We start from the raw sequence: 23,468 nt of genomic DNA, 5'->3' as shown, positions 1-23,468 counted from the left end.
ACGGTCACAAGGTAATCGGTGAAAGAACCAGAAGGGAGATGGAAAGAAATCATTTTAAATAGCGAGTTGTTATGATCCGGGAAGCGCTGCCTCACTGTTCAGTAATAGCTATCAAAAAGGGCAGCACGGTAGCATAGTGGTTAGCACAGTTGCTTCACAGCTCCAGGGTCCCAGGTTTGATTCCCGGCTTGGGTCACTGTCTGTGCGGAGTCTGCATGTTTTCCCTGTGTCTGCGTGGGTTTCTTCCGGGTGCTCCGGTTTCCTCCCACAGTCCAAAGATGTGCAGGTTAGGTGGATAGGCAGGTTAGGATTGGCCATGCTAAATTGCCCTTAGTGTCCAAAAAGGATAGGTTGGGTTACGGGGATAAAGGGGATAGGGTGTTCTTTCCAAGGGCTGGTGCAGACTTGATGGGCTGAATGGCCTCCTTCTGCACTGTAAATTCTATAACTCTATGAAAAAGGGAATTGGATAGTTTCAGGAAGAGCAAACATTTACAGACCGGTGGGGAAAGAGTAGAAGACTGGGACGAATTGGGTAGCTGTACCAAATTGCCGGTTTAGTCCTGATGGGCTGAATGGTCTCCTTTTGTGATATAAAACTCTGATTTAGAAGCTGAAACTTGGTGACAATTTCCATGGTTCTGTGCCATATTTCTGGCCAAGAATTGGTGGAACCAACAGGAATTCTCAGCTCTCTCCCTGGTCCTCTGATTGTGGGCGGGGTGGGATGGGGTGGGGAGGGCAGGGGGTTGCGAGGCAGTTCACATGGTTTCCTTCCCCAGATGTGTGAATCTCTGACCTGGAGTGTCGTAGGTCTCCACGTCCATCCAGGTGTACGCTGGGTCAGCTGCAAGCTCACCGTTAGCTGCTGCAGATACAGAAAAGCGATGCTGGTTTAGACGTCATTCCGCTGATATCAAACAGGTCAGATTAGAAACTAAGAGATATTTCCACACCCACTGCACCACTCACAATCAATTCAAACACAAACCTGCGATAAAATAATGAATAGAAGGGTATTTCCACACTACAGTTGCAATGAAGCAAATTACAGGCTGCTAAACTGAAATGAAACCAACTCCGTTGTGTCTGTCACACACTTGGGGTGGGATTCTCCAACCGCCCCGCCGGGTCGGAGATTCCCTGGGGCGCCGCGCGAATCGCACCACGCCACTCCGACGCAGAGCGGAGAATCGGCGGCACTGGCGCGGGCGTGGCGCCGGTCGGGGCCGCTCTACGCGCCCCCCCCCACTCGATTCTCCGGCCCAAATGGGCCGAGCAGCCATAGCAAAAAACCCAACGCCAAGCTCCCGCCGGCTCAGCGCACGTTAGAACGGCGGCGGCGGGACCTCGGTGTGGAAGGGTCCGGGGGGCGGCCTGTGGGGGGGGGGGTTGGTGGTGGTCCGACCCAGGGGGGGCCTCCGTTGTGGCCTGGCCCGTGATCGGGGCCCACCAATCGACGGGCTGGCCTCTCGGGCTGGGGGCCTCCTTTCTTCTGCGCCAGCTCCTGTAGCCCTACGCCACTTGGCATCGGGGCCGGCGTGGAGAAGAAAACCACGGCGCATGCGCGTGTTGGCGCCGGTGCCACTACGCATGCGCGGACCCCGCGGCGCCCAGTTGACCCTGAGATCAGCGCGATGCTAGCCCCCTGTGGGCTGGAGAATCGGGCGCCGGAAGGCCTGTTGACGCCGGAGTAAAACATTCCCATTTTTACGCTGGCGTCAACACTTAGCCGCGCGATGGGAGAATCCCGCCCCCTATCTGGGTCTCTTGTTACGACACCTTTAGGGGCCATGAATATATATATATTTTAAAATATTTTTATTATTTTATTTGCAATTCTTATAATAATAACAGCGACATAAACATGGCACAGTAATCATTTCCACCCCCATCACAATCTTAACCCCACCCACCAATAAAACAACAGATTGGCCCCCCTCCCCCCACTTTGGCATTCTGCTTCTGCTGACATTTTAATTTTCCCCGAGAACGTCGATGAACGGCTGCCACCTCCGGGTGAACCCTCACATTGACCCTCTTAAGGCGAACTTTATTTTCTCGAGACTGAGAATCCAGCCATGTCACTAACCCAGGTCTCTGCACTCGGGGGCTTAGAGTCCCTCCACATTAACAAGATCCGTCTCCGGGCTACCAGGGAGGCAAAGGCCGAGGCGTCAGCCTCTTTCGCCCCTTGAACTCACGGCTCTTCCAACACTCCAAAGATCGCTACCTCCGGACTCGGCACCGCCTGTGTTTTAGTACCGTGGACATTGCCTTAGCAAAACCCTGTCAGAACCCTCTGAGCTCCGGGCATGCCCAAAACATATGGACATGATTTGCTGGGCTTCCCGTGCACCTCACACACCTGTCCTCTACCCCGAAAAACTTGCTCATCCGGGCCCCTGTCATGATCATGCGCAGTGGCTTTCTCCGCGCCGGCCCCGATGCCAAATGGATGACGGGACGAACGGCTGAAGCGGAGGTGAACGCGAGATGACACCGGCAGTGAAATCCATCTTGCCCTCTGTAATTGTTTCTCCGGCACCCAAATGTCTATGTCCCTCCCCAGCTTCTCCCCCCCCCCCCACACAAACAGATGCCTGCTTATGTGTTAAAAATAATATTGCCAATTGTACAGAAAATTGCTGCTGTTCAGCAGGTGCATTATACCCTACCAGTGATTTTATTTTATTTTATGTTTGTTCTTTTTGTGGTATGTTTGTGTGTGCTCTTCTCTTCTATATATCTTATTCTGTATACATAACGGTAAATATACTTTGTTCAAAAACCCAATTAAAAACATTTATTAAAAAAAAGTGTGCCTGGTGGACTACCTTGAACTGTATCAGGCTAAGCCTGGCACATGATGAGGATGTGTTAATCCTGCTTCAGGTATCCGCCCACAGACCCGCCTCTATCTCTCCCCCCAGCTTGTCTTCCCACTTGCCGTTTAGCTCCCCCACCAGAGTTTCCTCCGATTCCATAAGTTCTTGGTAGATATCCAATACCTACCCCTATCCCATCCATGTACTGGAGACTACTCTGTCCTGTATCCCCCGTGGCGGCAGCAGCGGGTAGGCCGGAACCAGCCTTCTCAAAAAGCCTCGTACCTGCAGATACCTGAACCCATTTCCCTGCTGGCAACTCAAAGCCCAAAATAACCTTATTTGCACGTTTAAAAAAGGCTCTCGGGATGAAGATGGGGAGGCACTGAAAGACAAACCGAAATCTGGGGAGGACGGTCATTTTCACGGTCTGTCCCCTCCCTGCCAGTGATAGCGGGAGCATGTCCCATCTCTTAAAGTCCCCTTCCATTTGTTCTACCAACCGGGATAGGTTTAACTTGTGCGGTGCCTCCTATTCCCGGGCCACCTGGATTCCCAAATATCGAAAGCTCCTTCCTACCATTCTAAACGGCAGCTCTCCCAGCCTCTTTTCCTGTCCTCTCGCCTGAGGGACCATTAATATTTAAACAGAAATTTGAACAGCTATTGATTCACTGAAAGAATTTATGCCAGAAAATTTCACTTTACAAATCCTTTATTGTGCATATATAAATATAAAGAAAGATGTATTACTAATTTAGCACTATAGTTTGTAACTACATTTGCTAGAATCCGGTTTACTTTTAACACCTCCCACCCTCCCACACACACTCCACTGACACGCCCCCCCTGCAAAGAGCTCCCTTGTCTTATGAAATCTTGAAGGTTCATTCACCGGCATCCGGAATTCACTTTAAATTCTCCTCAACTATTCTCCAAGGTTTTGAAATTTCATAGATTTCATAGAATTTACAGTGCAGAAGGAGGCCATTCGGCCCATCGAGTCTGCACCAGCTCTTGGAAAGAGCACCCTACCCAAGGTCAACACCTCCACCCTATCCCCACAACCCAGTAACCCCACCCAACACTAAGGGCAATCTTGGACACTAAGGGCAATTTAACATGGCCAATCCACCTAACCTGCACATCTTTGGACTGTGGGAGGAAACCGGAGCACCCGGAGGAAACCCACGCACACACGGGGAGGATGTGCAGACTCCGCACAGACAGTGACCCAAGCCGGAATCGAACCTGGGACCCTGGAGCTGTGAAGCAATTGTGCTATCCACAAGGCTACCGTGCTGCCCATCTAGTCTGCATTTCATGGGGATCCTTTCATTAACTTTTGGCTAAGTGATCCTCCAACATCTCCTCAGAACCTCAGAACGGTGGGCTTCGCAGCTCTAACTCAGGCTTCACTGTGGTCTCTAAGTTGGTTTTCACTAGAGGGATATTGTCATAGACGTGTCATAGAACATACAGTGCAAAAGGAGGCCATGCGGCCCATCTAGTCTGCACCGACCCACTTAAGCCTTCACTTCCACCCTATCCCCCTAACCCAATAACCCCTCTGGACACTAAGGGCAATTTATCATGGCCAATCCACCTAACCTGCACATCTTTGGACTGTGGGAGGAAACCCACGCATACACGGGGAGAACGTGCTGACTCCGCACAGACGTGACCCAGCGGGGAATCGAACCTGGGACTCTGGCGCTGTGAAGCCACAGTGCTACCACTTGTGCTACCGTGCTGCCCAAAATTCTTCTTGTAGATTCCTTCCTCTAACTCCAAGCATAGAAACATAGAAAATAGAAGCAGGAGGAGGCCATTCGGCCCTTCGAGCTGCTCCCCCATTCTTTATGATCATGGTTGATCATCAAGTTCAATACCTTGATCCCGCCTCCCCCCCCCCGCCCCCCCCCTCCCCCCCCCCCCCCCCCATATCACTTGATCCCTTCAGCCTCTTTCCTCTCACACACTCGGTCTCCAAACTGAGCATGAACTTCCACCCGCATCCCTCAAGATGAACAATAAAGTCAGTCTTTTCTCTGCTAAAGGTGCAGTCCTGACTAACACTCAACTCCTTTTGCTCCCCCGACTCGGTGAACTGCAGCCTGCACCAGATCGAAACTGCCACTGCTTTCGGTGAGAAACACCCTGATACAAACATAGGTTAGCTGTAATTCACAAGGGCTTGTTTGATTTGCATTTGCTTCAGGGATTATGGATCAGTTGCTCAGTCAGACGCATCTATTTATCTTACACTGAACACTTTAATTCCTAAAACTAAAAGTTGTACTCCAGACGCGAGAATTGTGAACTAGATATTCACAACATCTTCCCTCAAGAAGAACTGAAAATGCATCACCCTCATGATCTGTTTTAATTTATCCCAGTTAAAATATGACCACTTAGAACTGGTTATACATCTCAACAACTATCACATCATATGCAATACAAAAAATAATCATCCCTTCATTGTCTACACACCAGTCCAGTTTGACTCCTGACTTTGTTGACTCTGTGCCCAGGAACTACAGTCTATTTAAGATGAAATGGACCAAATCTTCCGATCTCCGGAATTGGGTGTATGACCAAAGATATGCATCAGACCCTGTGGAAGGTCTGATGTGCGGGTTTCCATGAGAATTGCCTGGGAAGTTTCAACTTCTGACGGTAATCCCCCACGTTGCCCGGAATCATGAAGGAATGTCTCCAACTTTGAGTTAGGGTCCGGGGAGTCTTCAGAGGCCGTTTCCTGGTACTTAGTTGGGTAGTTATCCAGGCAATGTTAGACAAATTAAAACCTAGTCTAACTCCTGACTGACCACTGCCTCACCCATTCATTCCCCCCGACCACCCAACTCTGAATACCCCTCTGACACCCCCCCCCAACTAACCTTCTCCCGAATACCCACAATCATCCAACTTCCCACCGATGTGACAACTCCCCCCACACCCTCGACCACCCGACTACCCCCTCCCCCCGCCCCCGACCAACTGTCCATTCTCCCCAAACCAGAGCTGACCACTGACCACCCAACTACATCCCCTTTTTAAATAAATTTAGAGTACCCAATTCATTTTTTCCAATTATGGGACAATTTAGCGTGGCCAATCTACCGAGCCTGCATATCTTTGGGTTGTGGGGGCGAAACCCACGCAAACACGGGGAGAATGTGCAAACTCCACACGGACAGTGACCCAGAGCCAGGATCGAACCTGGGACCTCGGCGCCGTGAGGCAGCAGTGCTAACCCACTGTGCCACCGTACTGCCCCATCCCTGATCAGATCTGACTACCCACCACACCTGACTACCCCTTCAAAACACCCAACCGTCCCGAACCAGACTCGACCAATACCCCCATGCACCACCCAGACCACCTGACTACCTTCCCGACCAGAACCAACCTGAGTATCTCCCAACCAGACCTGATTACCCCGCCTGACCTGATTACCCCGCCTGACCTGATTACCTCGCCTGACCTGATTACCCCGCCTGTCCTGATTACCCCGCCTGACCTGATTACCCCGCCTGACCTGATTACCCCACCTGACCTGATTACTCCGCCTGACCTGATTACCCCGCCTGACCTGATTACCCCACCTGACCTGATTACCCTGCCTGACTACCCCGCCTGACCTGATTACCCCGCCTGACCTGATTACCCCGCCTGACCTGATTACTCCGCCTGACTTGATTACCCCACCTGACTACCCCGCCTGACCTGACTACCCCGCCTGACCTAATTACCCCGCCTGACCTGATTACCCCGCCTGACCTGATTACCCCGCCTGACCTGATTACCCTGCCTGACTACCCCGCTTGACCTGATTACCCCACCTGACCTGATTACTCCGCCTGACCTGATTACTCCGCCTGACCTGATTACTCCGCCTGACCTGATTACCCCGCCTGACCTGATTACCCCGCCTGAACTGATTACTCCGCCTGACCTGATTACCCCGCCTGACCTGATTACCCCGCCTGACCTGATTACTCCGCCTGACCTGATTACCCCGCCTGACCTGATTACCCCGCCTGACCTGATTACCCTGCCTGACTACCCCGCCTGACCTGATTACCCCGCCTGACCTGATTACCCTGCCTGCCTACCCCGCCTGACCTGATTACTCCGCCTGACCTGATTACCCCGCCTGACCTGATTACCCCGCCTGACCTGATTACCCTGCCTGACTACCCCGCCTGACCTGATTACCCCGCCTGACCTGATTACCCCGCCTGACCTGATTACTCTGCCTGACTACCCCGCCTGACCTGATTACCCCGCCTGACCTGATTACCCCGCCTGACCTGATTACCCTGCCTGACTACCCCGCCTGACCTGATTACCCCGCCTGACCGGATTACCCTGCCTGACTACCCCGCCTGACCTGACTACCCCGCCTGACCTGATTACCCCGCCTGACCTGATTACCTCGCCTTACCTGATTACCCCACCTGATTACTCCGCCTGACCTGATTACCCCGCCTGACCTGATTACCCCGCCTGACCTGATTACCTCGCCTGACCTGATTACCCCACCTGATTACTCCGCCTGACCTGATTACCCCGCCTGACCTGATTACCCCGCCTGACCTGATTACCCCACCTGATTACTCCGCCTGACCTGATTACCCCGCCTGACCTGATTACCCCGCCTGACCTGATTACTCCGCCTGATTACCCCGCCTGACCTGATTACCCCACCTGATTACTCCGCCTGACCTGATTACCCCGCCTGACCTGATTACCCCGCCTGACCTGATTACCCCACCTGATTACTCCGCCTGACCTGATTACCCCGCCTGACCTGATTACCCCGCCTGACCTGATTACCCCACCTGATTACTCCACCTGACCTGATTACCCCGCCTGACCTGATTACCCCGCCTGACCTGATGACTCCGCCTGATTACACCGCCTGACCTGATTACCCCACCTGATTACTCCGCCTGACCTGATTACCCCGCCTGACCTGACTACCCCGCCTGACCTGATTACACCGCCTGACCTGATTACTCCGCCTGACCTGATTACTCCGCCTGACTTGATTACCCTGCCTGACCTGATTACCCCGCCTGACCTGATTACCTCGCCTTACCTGATTACCCCACCTGACCTGATTACCCCGCCTGACCTGACTACCCCGCCTGACCTGATTACCCCGCCTGACCTGACTACCCCGCCTGACCTGATTACTCCGCCTGACCTGATTACCCCGCCTGACCTGATTACTCCGCCTGACCTGATTACCCCGCCTGACCTGATTACTCCGCCTGACCTGATTACTCCGCCTGACCTGATTACCCCGCCTGACCTGACTACCCCGTCTGACCTGATTACACCGCCTGACCTGATTACCCCGCCTGACCTGATTACCCTGCCTGACTACCCCGCTTGACCTGATTACCCCGCCTGACCTGATTACTCCGCCGGACCTGATTACCCCACCTGACCTGATTACTCCGCCTGACCTGATTACCCCGCCTGACCTGATTACCCCGCCTGACCTGATTACTCCGCCTGACCTGATTACCCCGCCTGACCTGATTACCCCGCCTGACCTGATTACTCTGCCTGACCTGATTACCCCGCCTGACCTGATTACTCCGCCTGACCTGATTACTCCGCCTGACCTGATTACTCCGCCTGACCTGATTACCCCGCCTGACCTGATTACTCCGCCTGATTACCCCGCCTGACCTGATTACTCCGCCTGACCTGATTACTCCGCCTGACCTGATTACCCCGCCTGACCTGATTACTCCGCCTGACCTGATTACCCCGCCTGACCTGATTACTCCGCCTGATTACCCCGCCTGACCTGATTACCCCGCCTGACCTGATTACCCCGCCTGACCTGATTACCCCGCCTGACCTGATTACTCCGCCTGACCTGATTACCCCGCCTGACCTGATTACTCCGCCTGATTACCCCACCTGACCTGATTACCCCGCCTGACCTGATTACCCCGCCTGACCTGATTACCCCGCCTGGCCACTCAACTGCTCCACCACTGGCCTGACCTTTGAAACACTCGAAACTACAAAACCTCCACAAACTATACCCAAATACACAGGCTCCATTTTATCACAAGAATAATTAAGGATTCAAAGCATGAGAACGATTTCAAAAACTAGTTATTTTCTCAGTGGTAATGATCCAGGGTTTATCTGTCACAACCAGCATCTCCTCACAATGATGGAACTGCCCTGAAACCAGTTCATCAATGTTTTTCATTCAAAAATATAAACTTTGCTAAGTAAATCAGCATTTATTGTCCATCCCTAATTGCCTTTGAGAAGGTGGTGGTGAATGGCTGATGGCTGCAATCTATGAAGTGTAGGTACATCCACATGCTGTTAGGGAGTGAGCTCCAGGATTCTGATCCAGCGACAGAGAAGGATCAACAATATATTTCCAAGTCAGGACAGTGCGTGACTTGGAGGGGAACTTGCAGATGTTAGAAAGAATGGGGAGAGTTCGGAAAGCTTAACAGAAAGAAAGACTTGCATTTGTGTAGCGCCTTTCCAGACCTCAGAACAGGCCAAAACGCTTTCCAACCAATAAGGTTGTAAAGTGCTCTGGAACGTAGGAAAGGCAGGTAGGTTTGATAGGAACATGATTGGGTTCAGCTATGACGCCCTTGGTGGTGGAATGGCCTGTCTGGTTTCACTGAGTGATGGCCTCTTGCCGAAGGTGTTGCTGCTGTCTGCGGCCTGTGGAACAGAAACAGGGGAGTGAATTTGGCAAGGGAGATTGGAGAATACACACCAGTGGCTCACTCAGCCACCCAGAACTGGGTCATGTCCTGTCTGGTAAAAGCTGGATGTGAAAGAGTTGTGTCCTGAGAGTGGTTGTTGATAGATCAAGACTTCCCAGTAACTACGCAATAGCACAACAGTCACTCGAGTTCAACAGGGCTGTAATCAGAAAAGAAGGGAGAGTGGAACGAGGTGAAAGAAAGAAAGAGGGAATGCAGGATTTAAAATAAGAGAGAGAAAAATGAGGAAGAGAGCAATAAAAGAAAAAAAAAGACCTCTGGAGTAGCAGAAGCAAGAAGTTGTCCAGCGTGCTGTTAAAGTGTGTGGGCCGAACGTACCAAGACTAGCGCCCAAACTGCCCATCCTCTGCACCGCGATGGCTGGCTTCTGGTGGTGTCCTCCTGGTGGTGACAAAAGCAGGGGTTAGCGTTACACTGTGCGATCCGGTGCAAATTGGATAAAGGAGGAGCGGCACTTCGGTAGGAGTGAGCGAGCCAGGTACCTGCGTGTGGCGGAGAATAGTCCCTGTTGGGGAACTCAGACATGGCTGGCCCTCGGAATGCTGGAAAGGAAAACGTCACTCTGTCAGTCAGCAGTTTGTATTACCGCAACACGCAACGCCGATTTAAAAAAAAGATTGCCTCGGTAATTTGAGTAGCGGCCTACCCGATTGCTGCCCTCGGAGACGTGGAGAGAGAAAGTGACCTGGAATTGACACAATTCATTAAAAACCAGTAGATATGGTACCAACAGTAATCAAAAGAGTGAATACATTGTTGGCTTTAACCCAGAGGCCAAATAGGTGGATGTAACACTTAAGATTACTCAGTACAGTTCTGGTAGCCATATCATAAAAGGGATATCAAGGTGCAGAAAAGGACGCAGAGAAGATTTACAAATATTATACAAGGAAAGTGCGAGTATATATATCAGGAAAAGATTGTCAGTCTGGATCTCTAAGGATAGGTAGTGGGTGGAACGAATAGTGTAGATACATCGAAGGGGTTACTGCACGAACTTACAAGGGAAAAGGGGATGAAGGATTACGATGGTAGAATTAGATGAGAAAAGATGTGTCACATGTGGAGCATATACACTAACATGGACTGGTCAGACTGTTTCTGTGACCTACATCCTGTACACCGGTTAGCGCACTGCGATCAGTGCACTTCAGGAAGGACATATGGACCTCGCAGAGGGTACAGGGGTTACAGATTCACCAGAATGATATCAGGCATTCTAGCAGCGGGACTTCGGCCCATCCGGGCCGGAGAATCGCGCGGGGGGGGCCCGCCAACCGGCGCGGCGCGATTCCCGCCCCCGCCGAATCTCCGGTGCCCGAGACTTCAGCAACCGGCGGGGGCGGGATTCACGCCAGCCCCCGGCGATTCTCCGACCCGGCGGGGGGTCGGAGAATCTCGCCCCTGAACTAAAAGGGTTACATTATGAGGACAGGTTGTATGGACTAAGCTTGTATTGCTTCGAATGCAGAAGAGTAAGGGGTGATCCAAGTGATGATCAAAAGAGTTAATAGGATAAGGTAGGACTTTCACGGTGAATGGTAGGACCTTAGGGAGTGTCGTGGAACAGAGGGGCCTTGGAGTTCAGGTGCACGGTTCTCTAAAGGTGGAGCACAGGTAGATACGGCAGTGAAGAAGGCTTTTGGCATGCTGGCCTTCATCAGTATTGAGTATAGAAGTTGAGAATTTATGTTGCAATTGTACAGGACTTTGGTGAGGTTGCACCTGGAGTATTGTGTTCAGTTTTGGTCACCTTGCTACAGGAAAGATGTTATTAAACTGGAGAGAGTGCATAAGGCATTTATAAGGATATTGCCAGGAGTCAAGGGACTGAGTTAGAGGGAGAGATTAGGCAGGTTAGCACTTTTTCTTTGGAACGTAGGAGTCTGAGGGGTGATCTTATAGAAGTGTATAAGATCATGAGAGTCATGGATAGGGTGAACACACTCAGCCTTTTTCCCAGGATTGGGGAATCGAGATTTAGAGGGTGTGGTGATCCACTGTAATAGGAGATGTAAGGTAGGATCTGCACTACAGGTTCACCGGTAGCTCCTGCCGGCTGGCTCCGCCCATGGAGAACTGTATAAATATGCATGACCTCCAGTGCCCTGCCATTTCGCCAGCTGCAGCAGGAGGCCTCACATCTGACTGTAATAAAGCCACAGTTATTCCCAATCTGCATCTTTCTGCAATTGATCGTGCATCAATTTATTACAGTCAGATTTTCCACAGAATGGATATCCAAATTAAGCCCGATCGCCTGCAGCTGGATCCGCACTCGCCCGACGCCAGAAAAGACTTTACTCACTGGCTAGCATGTTTTGAGGCCTACATCAACGCTGCGGACCCCGCGCCAATGGAGGCTCAGAAGATAAACGTCCTGTACTCCAGACTGAGCTCCAGCGTGTTCCCGTTGATCCAAGACGCCACGAATTACGCGAAAGCAATGGAACTCCTTAAGGAACACTACGCTCAGAAGGCGAACACGTTCTTCGCCAGGCATGTACTCGCCACCCGCTCGCAACTACCTGGTGAGTCCATTGAAGACTTCTGGCGGGCCCTAATTCCACTCGTCCGGGACTGTGACTGTCAGGCCGTCACGGCCGCCGAACACGCGAACCTCCTCATGCACGATGCCTTCGTGACGGGGATTGCGTCAGACTGCATCCGAGAATGATTGCTGGAAGGGGCCACGCTCGAACTGGCGGAGACGAAAACCTTGGCGCTCTCCATGACGGTCGCATCCCATAATGTACAATCGTACCCCTCCCGCCGCGCTGCCCATCCTTCTACCCCTTCCTACCCGTCCTGTACCCCGCCGATGACCTCCTCAGCTGGGGCCCTGCCTTCCCAATACGCCTGCGCCGCACACCGATCCGCGCACTCCGGAGTCCCCGCTGCTACTTCTGTGGTCAGCAGAAGCACCCCCGCCAACACTGCCAGGCCCGCACTGCCGTTTGTAAAGCCTGCAGTAAGAAGGGCCACTTCGCGGCTGTGTGCCAGGCCCGCGCAGTCGCTGCGATCGTGCCCACTATCGCCCCCTCCCCCACCCCAAACGCACAATGGGAGCCACCATCTTCTCCTCCCGGGGCCATGTGCGACCAATGGGCACCGCCATCTTGTCCCGACCCCGCAATGTGCGCACCATGGGCCGCCATCTTGTCCCCCACAGGGTCTCCGGACATCCCGAGATCGGAACCGCACACGCTCGCCATCCGAAGCCTCCGCCGACTACCCGCAGCTCGCTTCGATGACGCTGGACCAATCTCGCCCGCACAAACTGGCCACCGCGTCGACGACGGTGAAAATCAACGGCCACGGGACCTCGTGCCTGCTGGACTCCGGGAGCACCGAAAGCTTTGTGCACCCAGATACGGTAAGGCACTGCTCCCTCGCGGTCCACCCTGCCAATCAAAGGATCTCCCGAGCCTCCGGATCCCACTCTGTCCCGATCCGAGGCTTTTGTACAGTCACCCTCACTGTCCAGGGCATAGAATTTAGCAACTTCCGCCCCTATGTCCTTCCTAATCTCTGCGCTGCACTCCTGTTGGGCCTGGACTTCCAGTGCAATCTCCAGAGCCTCACCCTCAAATTCGGCGGGCCCTTACCCCCCCTTACCGTTTGCGGCCTCACGACCCTCAAGGTCGATCCCTCCTCCCTTTTTGCCAATCTAACTGCGGATTGCAAGCCCGTTGCCACCAGGAGCAGACGGTACAGCACCCAGGACAGGACCTTCATCAGGTCCGAAGTCCAGCGGCTGTTTAAGGAGGGTATTATCGAGGCCAGCAACAGCCCCTGGAGAGCCCAAGTGGGAGTGGTTAAAACTGGGGAGAAACACAGGATGGTCGTGGACTACAGCCAGACCATCAATCGGTACACGCAGCTCGACGTGTACCCCCTCCCACACATATCTGATACGGTCAATCAGATTGCGCAGTACCGGGTCTTCTCAACAATCGACCTGAAATCCGCCTACCCCCAGCTCCTCATCCGGAAGTTGGACCGTCCATACACAGCCTTCGAGGCGGACGGTCGCCTCTACCACTTCCTTTGGGTCCCTTTCAGTGTCACAAATGGGGTCTCGCTCTCCCAAAGGGCAACGGACCGAATGGCCGACCAGTACGGTTTGCCGGCCACCTTTCCGTACTTAGATAATGTCACCATCTGCGGCCATGACCAGCAGGACCACGATGCCAACCTCGATAAATTCCTCCGCACTGCCACTCTTCTCAACCTGACCTATAACAAAGAGAAGTGTGTGTTCAGCACGACCCGGTTAGCCATTCTCGGCTATATAGTCCAAAACGGACTTCTCAGGCCCGACCCTGAGCGCATGCGCCCCCCCATGGAACTACCCCTCCCCCACTACCCCAAGGCCCTCAAACCCTGCCTGGGGTTCTTTTCCTACTACGCCCAGTGGGTCCCAAACTATGCGGACAAGGGGCGATATTCTCTGGAAACGGCGCAATGTCCGCCGACTGGCGCCCAAAACGGCGCCAATCAGACGGGCATCGCGCCGCCCCAAAGGTGCAGAATGCTCCGCATCTTTGGGGGCCGAGCCCCAACATTGAGGGGCTAGGCCGATGCCGGAGGAATTTCCGCCCCGCCAGCTGGCGGAAACGGCCTTTGTTGCCCCGCCAGCTGGCGCGGAAATGACATCCCCGGGCGGTGCATGCGCGGGAGCGTCAGCGGCCTCTGACAGCATTCCCGCGCATGCGCAGTGGAGGGAGTCTCTTCCGCCTCCGCCATGGTGGAGACCGTGGCGGAAGGGAAAGAATGCCCCCATGGCACAGGCCCGCCCGCGGATCGGTGGGCCCCGATCGCGGGCCAGGCCACCGTGGGGGCACCCCCCGGGGTCAGATCGCCCCGTGCCCCCCCGCAGGACCCTGGAGCCCGCCCACGCCATCTTGTCCTGCCGGTAAGGTAGGTGATTTAATTTACGCCGGCGGGACAGGCAATTTAGCGGCGGGACTTCAGCCCATCCGGGCCGGAGAATCGAGCGGGGGGGCCCACCAACCGGCGCGGCGCGATTCCCGCCCCCGCCGAATATCCGGTGCTGGAGACTTCGGCAACCGGCGGGTCGGGATTCACGCCAGCCCCCGGCATTTCTCCGACCCGGCGGGGGGGTCGGAGAATGTCGCCCAAGGCCCTCATTCAGTCCACCCAATTCCCCCTTGCGGCCGAGGCACAACATGCTTTCGCCCGCACCAGAGCAGACATCGCCAAGGCCGGGATGCGCGCAGTGGACGAGTCACTGCCTTTCCAAGTAGAAAGCGACGCTTCAGACGTCGCCCTTGCCGCCACTCTAAACCAGGCAGGCAGACCCGTGGCATTCTTTTCCCGCACCCTTCATGCCTCTGAAATTCGACACTCATCCGTCGAAAAGGAGGCCCAAGCTATCGTTGAAGCTGTGCGGCAATGGAGGCATTACCAGGCCGGTAAGAGATTAACTCTCCTCACTGACCAACGGTCGGTAGCCTTCATGTTCAATAACACACAGCGGGGCAAGATCAAAAATGATAAAATCTTGCGGTGGAGAATCGAGCTCTCCACCTATAATTACGAGATTTTGTATCGCCCCGGCAAACTCAACGAGCCCCCAGACGCCCTCTCCCGGGCCCTACACGACAGCCTTTGTCACCCGGGGGTCACTCGATTGTACCATCTGGCCAAAGTTCGCAATCTGCCCTACTCCGTCGAGGAAGTAAGGACAGTCACCAGGGACTGCCTGGTCTGTGCGGAGTGCAAGCCGCACTTCTACCGGCCGGACCGTGCCGCCTGGTGAAGGCGTCCCGCCCCTTTGAACACCTCAGCGTGGATTTCAAAGGGCCCCTCCCCTCCACCGACCGTAACACGTACATTCTCAGTGTGGTCGATGAGTACTCCAGATTTCGATATGACGTCTGCCATCATCATCAAGGCCCTCAGCACCATCTTCGCTCTGTTTTGTTTCCCCGCCTACATCCACAGTGACAGGGGATCCTCATTCATGAGCAATGAGCTCCGTCAGTTCCTGCTCAGCAGGGGTATAGCCTCCAGCAGGATGACCAGCTACAACCCCCGGGGAAACGGGCAAGTAGAACGGGAGAATGGGACGGTTTGGAGGGCCGTCCAGCTGGCCCTATGGTCCAGGAACCTCCCAGCCTCTCGCTGGCAGGAAGTCCTCCCTGACGCTCTACACTCCATCCGGTCACTATTGTGCACCGCCACTAATAACACACCCCACGAACATGTTTTTACCTTCCCCAGGAAGTCCACATCCGGGGTGTCGCTCCCGACTTGGCTCGCTGCTCCAAGACAGATCCTTCTCCGTAGGCACGTCCGACTCCACAAGGCGGACCCCTTGGTTGACAGGGTTCACCTGCTCCACGCCAACCCCCAATATGCCTACGTGGAGTTCCCCGACAGCCGCCAAGATACTGTCTCACTCAGGGACCTGGCACCATCAGGTTCCACCCCAACACACTCCCCCACCCATGCGCCCCCCCCCCCCCCCCCCCACTCCCACCGCGCTGCCAACACTGACCCCACCAGACACCCCTCCCTTTCCACACAAGAGGACGAAGAGGATTTCGGCACGCTTCCGGAGTTCCCCGATGACTGGCCAGCATCAGCACCGCCACCACCACCATCGGTGCCACCTCCACCACCGCCAGCACCGAATTTGCCGCCACCGTTACGCCGCTCCCAATGAAGCACCAAAGCACCGGATCGGCTGAATCTTTGACGGACTCCGGACCGTCAACATGGACTTTTCTTTTTTTTTCTTCTTAGCACTGTACATAATTGCACTAATTGTATATAGTTTCACGTCACACCCGCCGGACTCATTTTTAACAGGGGGTGAATGTGGTGAACCACTGTATTAGGGGATGTAAGGTAGGACCTGCACTACAGGTTCGCCGGTAGCCCCTGCCGGCTGGCTCCGCCCACGGAGAACTGTATAAATATGCATGACCTCCAGTGCCCTGCCATTTCGCCAGCTGCAGCAGGAGGCCACGCATCTGACTGTAATAAATACCCAATCTGCGTCTTTGTGCAATTGATTGTGCATCAGAGGACATAGGTTTAAGTTAAGAGGGGAAAGAATTAATGGGAACCTGAGGAGCAACGTTTTTTCACAGAGGGTGGTACGTATGTGGAATGAGCTGCCGGAGGAAGTGGTTGAGGCAGGGACATTGACAACATTTAAAAGGCATTTGGACAGATACATGGATAGGAAAGGTTTAGAGGGATATGGGCCAAATGCAGGCAAATGGGGTTAGCTTAGATGAGCTTTTTGTTGGCATGGACCAGTTTGGGCGAAGGGCCTGTCTCCGTGTCGTAGATTCTATGATTCTCTGATAAATAGAAAATGTCTAGAGCACGAGGGCATACCCTTAAATTATAAATCCAGGATTCTACGGGACATCACTTTCCAACCACGTTCTTCAAGGTGCTGGAGGTCACGTGGGGGGAGGGGGCAGCCTATTTGTGCTCAGCAATCAGCTCCCACAAGCATTCATGTGATAGCCGCATCTTCCTAACTAATATCACAGGAACAGTTTCGATAATGGCCGACACTCCAATCTGAATAGCTGCAGCTCCTTCAGAACAGTGGCCATGGGATTTTTTTTACAGCCACAGGGCAGGCTGCCCTGACGTTCTGCTTGGTACGATGGTCCTTGGCTCAAGCCGCTTGGCAGTGGTGCCTTCATGTCCAACTTGCGGAGACGTTCCAGCCTGCCATGTGGTCATACTGCTGGTTGGTTCGGGGGCTGTGGCTGTGGAATATCTCCTCCGAGCCGCGTGTTTCTCGTGACTCTATATTCCCCTGCTTGTCAACGGGATTTCCCATTGGACCCATTGGAAACCCGTGAGCGAAGGTTACACGGCCAGCGGGAAATGTGAAGCGTGACTGCAGGAGAATGCTGGCCAACATCTCTGACTGTATAGCACTCCCTCAGCACGACACTGGATGTCAGTCTGGATTGTGTGCTCAGGTCTCCGGCACAGTATTTGAACTCACAACCTTCTGACTCAGAGGGGACGGTGCTACCAATTCTACTGCTGAATAATTTACAGGTGAAAATCAGTCACATGCCTTTGGTACAAACTGTGGTTATTCATAGGCTGGACGGTTTCAGAGGTGGATGATCCAACCTCTGCCCTGTGACCCTGTGTCGAATCCAACACAGTGCAAAATGATTGTGAAATGAGTACCCTGGGGTCTACAACTTCCTAATCCTTGCTTGAGTCATTGCTCCAAAAGGAAATGGCAATAACTGATCACCTTCCATTAACAATACTCCACCGACTATAGTGGCGGATAGCGGGGGCAGATACGTGATGGTGAGTGGCAAACTACAGGGGGAGACGGTGGTTTTGGTAAACGTATATGCCCCGAACTGGGATGATGCCAATTTTATGAGGCGTATGCTAGGACGCATCCCGTACCTAGAGGTGGGAAAGTTGGTAATGGGGGGAGATTTCAATACGGTGTTGGAACCAGGGCTGGACAGGTCGAGGTCCAGGACTGGAAGGAGGCCGGCAGCAGCCAAGGTGCTTAAAGATTTTATGGAGCAGATGGGAGGAGTAGACCCGTGGAGATTTAGCAGACCGAGGAGTAAGGAGTTCTCGTTTTTCTCCTATGTCCACAAAGTCTATTCGCGAATAGACTTTTTTGTTTTGGGAAGGGCGTTGATCCCAAAGGTGAGGGGAACGGAGTATACGGCTATAGCCATTTCGGATCACGCTCCACACTGGGTGGACTTGGAGATAGGGGAGGAAACAGAAGGGCGCCCACCCTGGAGAATGGACATGGGACTAATGGCAGATGAGGGGGTGTGTCTAAGGGTGAGGGGGTGCATTGAAAAGTACTTGGAACTCAATGATAATGGGGAGGTCCAGGTGGGAATGGTCTGGGAGGCGCTGAAGGCAGTGGTTAGAGGGGAGCTGATATCAATAAGGGCACATAAAGGAAAGCAGGAGAGTAGGGAACGGGAGCGGTTGCTGCAAGAACTTCTGAGGGTGGACAGGCAATATGCGGAGGCACCGGAGGAGGGACTGTACAGGGAAAGGCAAAGGCTACACGTAGAATTTGACTTGCTGACAATGGGTACTGCAGAGGCACAGTGGAGGAAGGCACAGGGTGTACAGTACGAATATGGGGAGAAGGCGAGCAGGTTGCTGGCCCACCAATTGAGGAAAAGGGGAGCAGCGAGGGAAATAGGGGGAATGAGGGATGAGGAAGGAGAGATGGAGCGGGGAGCGGAGAGAGTGAATGGAGTGTTCAAGGCATTTTATAAAAAATGATACGAAGCTCAACCCCCGGATGGGAGGGAGAGAATGATGGGCTTTCTGGACCGGCTGGAATTTCCCAAGGTGGAGGAGCAGGAAAGGGTGGGACTGGGAGCACAGATTGAAATAGAGGAAATAGAAAAATGAAAGGAATTAGGAGAATGCAGGCGGGGAAGGCTCCGGGACCGGATGGATTCCCAGTTGAATTTTACAGGAAATATGTGGACTTGCTTGCACCGCTACTGATGAGGACCTTTAATGAGGCAAAGGAAAGGGGACAGCTGCCCCCGACTATGTCTGAGGCAACGATATCGCTTCTCCTAAAGAAGGAAAAGGACCCGCTGCAATGCGGGTCCCCGATAAGAAATAACCATAGGTTTGCCCCGGGGAGAATGGATGGGGGATTTGGAATATGGCAAAGAGCAGGAGTAACGCAACTGAAAGATCTGTTTGTGGATGGGAAGTTCGCAAGTCTGGGAGCGCTGACCGAGAAATATGGGTTGCCCCAAGGGAATGCATTCCGATATATGCAACTGAGGGCTTTTGCGAGGCAACAGGTGAGGGAATTCTTCCAGCTCCCGACGCATGAGGTGCAGGACAGAGTGATCTCAAAGACATGGGTGGGGGACGGTAAGGTGTCAGATATATATAGGGAAATGAGGGACGAGGGGGAGATTATGGTAGATGAGCTGAAAGGGAAATGGGAAGAAGAGCTGGGGGAGGAGATTGAGGAGAGGCTGTGGGCGGATGCCCTAAGTAGGGTAAACTCATCGTCCTCGTGTGCCAGGCTAAGCCTGATTCAATTTAAGGTGTTACACAGGGCGCATATGACTGGAGCACGGCTCAGTAAATTTTTTGGGGTAGAGGATAGGTGTGCGAGATGCTCGAGAAGCCCAGCGAATCACACCCACATGTTCTGGTCATGTCCGGCACTACAGGGGTTCTGGGTGGGGGTGACAAAGGTGCTTTCGAAAGTAGTGGGGGTCCAGGTCGAACCAAGCTGGGGGTTGGCTATATTCGGGGTTGCACAAGAGCCGGGAGTACAGGAGGCGAGAGAGGCCGATGTTTTGGCCTTTGCGTCCCTAGTAGCCCGGCGCAGGATACTGTTGATGTGGAAGGAAGCCAAGCCCCCGGGGGTGGAGACCTGGATAAATGACATGGCAGGGTTTATAAAGCTGGAACGGATTAAGTTCGTCCTAAGGGGATCGGCTCAAGGGTTCACCAGGCGGTGGCAACCGTTCGTCGAATACCTCACAGAAAGATAGAGGGAATGGGACTTCCGGGTGCGGCGATGACCAGCTGAGTCGCACGTTTCGGCAGCTCCCTGTGAAACGGACTTTTGGGCTCTTGATAGGAGCCCCAACGGCAATTTTGACGGCTAAAAACACTGTGCAGTAAACCAGAAGGGAATCCCCCCTGGATACGGATGGAAAAAGGAGGAGAAAGTGGCCAGATTGCAGTGGATCCTTTAGAACAGCGGCAAGGAAGGCAAGCAAAAACCAAGATGGCGTCGGAAGGTGGCAGTTTAACATGGGGCCCTGAACAACAAGAGTTCTTGAAATGCTGTGTGGAAGAGATCAAAAAGGAAATGAAGAAAGAGCTGTTGGCCCCGATACTACAGGCGATCGAAGGGCTAAAGGAGGAACAAAAGACCCAGGAGCGGGAGCTTCGGGTCGTGAAGGCAAAGGCAGCATAGAATGAGGGCGACATACAGGGCCTGGTGGTGAAGACGGAGACGCAGGAGGCACATCAGAAACGATGTGTGGAAAGGTTGGAGGCACTGGAAAACAACGCAAGGAGGAACAACCTGAGGATTCTTGGTCTTCCTGAAGGTGTGGAGGGAGCGGACGTCGGGGCATATGTGAGCACGATGCTGCACTCGTTAATGGGAGCGGAGGCCCCGGCGGGTCCGTTGGAGGTGGAGGGAGCATACCGAGTGATGGCGCGAGTACCGAGAGCAGGAGAAATTCCCAGAGCCATAGTGGTGAGATTCCTCCGTTTTAAGGATAGAGAAATGGTCCTTAGATGGGCGAAGAAAACTCGGAGCAGTAAATGGGAGAACGCGGTGATCCGCGTTTATCAAGACTGGAGTGCGGAGGTGGCGAGAAGGAGGGCGAGCTTTAATCGGGCCAAGGCGGTGCTTCATAAAAAGAAGATAAAATTTGGAATGCTGCAACCGGCAAGACTGTGGGTCACATATCGAGGGAGGCACCACTACTTTGAGACGGCGGATGAAGCGTGGACTTTTATTGTGGAAGAAAAACTGGAATGAGCGGGTTATTAAAAAGAACGTTCGAACAAAGTGGTGGGGCGAATGTGGGGGGCAAAGAGGGGTTTTATGTACTAATCCTGCGATGTGGTAACTTTTCTCTCTCCCACAGGTGGTGATGGGGGGAGGAGGAGGAGATGGGGCGTTGGCCATTGGGGGCGGGGCCAAGGGAGAAGCGCGGGCTTGGTTCCCGCGCTATGATAATCATGGCGGGAATAGAGAAGCAGGAAGGAGGGGGCGTCGCACGGTGCGAGCCGAGGTCATGGGGGGAAGCCGAGGTCAGCCAGAGTTTGCTGACTTCTGGGAGCAACATGGGGGGAGTAATTACGCTAGCGGGGGATCTAGCGGGGGGGGGGGTGGGAGGGGGGAATTACTGGGTTGCTGCTGCTGGGGAGAGGGGGGAGCTGGTATGGGAGAGGATGGGCGGGGGGGCACCGCCTGGGGGAGATACAGCTGCGTGGGAACCGGGTGAGGAGCTGGAAAAAGGTGATGGCTAATCGACAAGGGGAGGGGGTAGGAAGCCCCCCAACTCGGCTGATCACGTGGCACGTTAGAGGGCTGAACGGGCCGATAAAGAGGGCACGGGTACTCGCACACCTTAAGAAACTTAAGGCAGGTGTGGTTATGTTACAGGAAACGCACCTGAAACTGATAGACCAGGTTAGGCTACGCAAAGGATGGGTGGGGCAGGTGTTCCATTCGGGGCTAGATGCGAAAAACAGGGGGGTGGCTATATTAGTGGGGAAGCGGGTAATGTTCGAGGCAAAGACTATAGTGGCGGATAACAGGGGCAGATACGTGATGGTGAGTGGCAAACTACAGGGGGAGACGGTGGTTTTGGTAAACGTATATGCCCCGAACTGGGATGATGCCAATTTTATGAGGCGGATGCTAGGACGCATTCCGGACCTAGAGATGGGAAAGCTGATAATGGGGGGAGATTTTAATACGGTGTTGGAACCAGGGCTGGATAGGTCGAAGTCCAGGACTGGAAGGAGGCCGGCAGCAGCCAAGGTACTTAAAGATTTTATGGAGCAGATGGGAGGTGTAGACCCGTGGAGATTTAGCAGACCTAGGAGTAAGGAGTTCTCGTTTTTCTCCTATGTCCATAAAGTCTACTCGCGAATAGACTTTTTTGTGCTGGGTAGGGCATTGATCCTGAAGGTGAGGGGAACGGAGTATACGGCTATAGCCATTTCGGATCACGCTCCACACTGGGTGGACTTGGAGATAGGGGAGGAAACAGGAGGGCGCCCACCCTGGAGAATGGACATGGGACTAATGGCAGATGAGGGTGTGTGTCTAAGGGTGAGGGGGTGCATTGAAAAGTATTTGGAACTCAATGATAATGGGGAGGTCCAGGTGGGAGTGGTCTGGGAGGCGTTGAAGGCGGTGGTTAGAGGGGAGCTGATATCAATAAGGGCACATAAAGGGAAGCAGGAGAGTAAGGAACGGGAGCGGTTGCTGCAAGAACTTTTGAGGGTGGACAGACAATATGCGGAAGCACCGGAGGAGGGACTGTACAGGGAAAGGCAAAGGCTACATGTAGAATTTGACTTGCTGACTACAGGCACTGCAGAGGCACAATGGAGGAAGGCACAGGGTGTACAGTACGAATATGGGGAGAAGGCGAGCAGGTTGCTGGCACACCAATTGAGGAAAAGGGGAGCAGCGAGGGAAATAGGGGGAGTGAGGGATGAGGAAGGAGAGATGGAGCGGGGAGCGGAGAGAGTGAATGGAGTGTTCAAGACATTTTATAAAAAATTATATGAAGCTCAACCCCCGGATGGGAGGGAGAGAATGATGGGCTTCTTGGATCGGCTGGAATTTCCCAAGGTGGAAGAGCAGGAAAGGGTGGGACTGGGAGCACAGATCGAGGTAGAAGAAGTGGTGAAAGGAATTAGGAGCATGCAGGCGGGAAAGGCATAGGGGAAAGACTGGAGCCTTGGGGGGGTCCCCGATAAGAAACAATCATAGGTTTGCCCCGGGGGGAATGGATGGGGGATATGGAATGTGGCAAAGAGCAGGAATAACGCAACTGAAAGATCTGTTTGTGGATGGGAAGTTCGCGAGTCTGGGATTGCTGACCGAGAAATATGGGTTGCCCCAAGGGAATGCATTCAGGTATATGCAACTGGGGGCTTTTGCGAGGCAACAGGTGAGGGAATTCCCGCAGCTCCCGACACAAGAGGTGCAGGACAGAGTGATCTCAAAGACATGGGTGGGGGATGGTAAGGTGTCAGATATATATAGGGAAATGAGGGACGAAGGGGAGACTATGGTAGATGAACTAAAAGG

The 23,468-nt window shown here is 53.6% G+C and overlaps 1 protein-coding gene across 1 annotated transcript in view; it reads right to left on the bottom strand.

Moving 5' to 3' along the window:
* LOC140410412 (vitrin-like) overlaps positions 1-23,468 on the bottom strand; it is a 176,524-nt gene that overhangs the window by 36,166 nt on the left and 116,890 nt on the right. The window contains exons 8-11 of the mRNA XM_072498481.1: positions 10,269-10,307; positions 10,105-10,164; positions 9,941-10,003; positions 800-868 (exon numbers count right to left, since the gene is read on the bottom strand). Of these exons, the coding sequence (XP_072354582.1) occupies positions 800-868; positions 9,941-10,003; positions 10,105-10,164; positions 10,269-10,307 (231 nt within the window). The remainder of the gene's footprint in view (positions 1-799; positions 869-9,940; positions 10,004-10,104; positions 10,165-10,268; positions 10,308-23,468) is intronic.

The sequence above is a fragment of the Scyliorhinus torazame genome, chromosome 4 (assembly GCF_047496885.1).
Source record: "Scyliorhinus torazame isolate Kashiwa2021f chromosome 4, sScyTor2.1, whole genome shotgun sequence".
NCBI lineage: Eukaryota > Metazoa > Chordata > Chondrichthyes > Carcharhiniformes > Scyliorhinidae > Scyliorhinus > Scyliorhinus torazame.
Note: the sequence above shows the minus strand (reverse complement) of the source record. Positions and strands in the feature narration are given on the sequence as shown.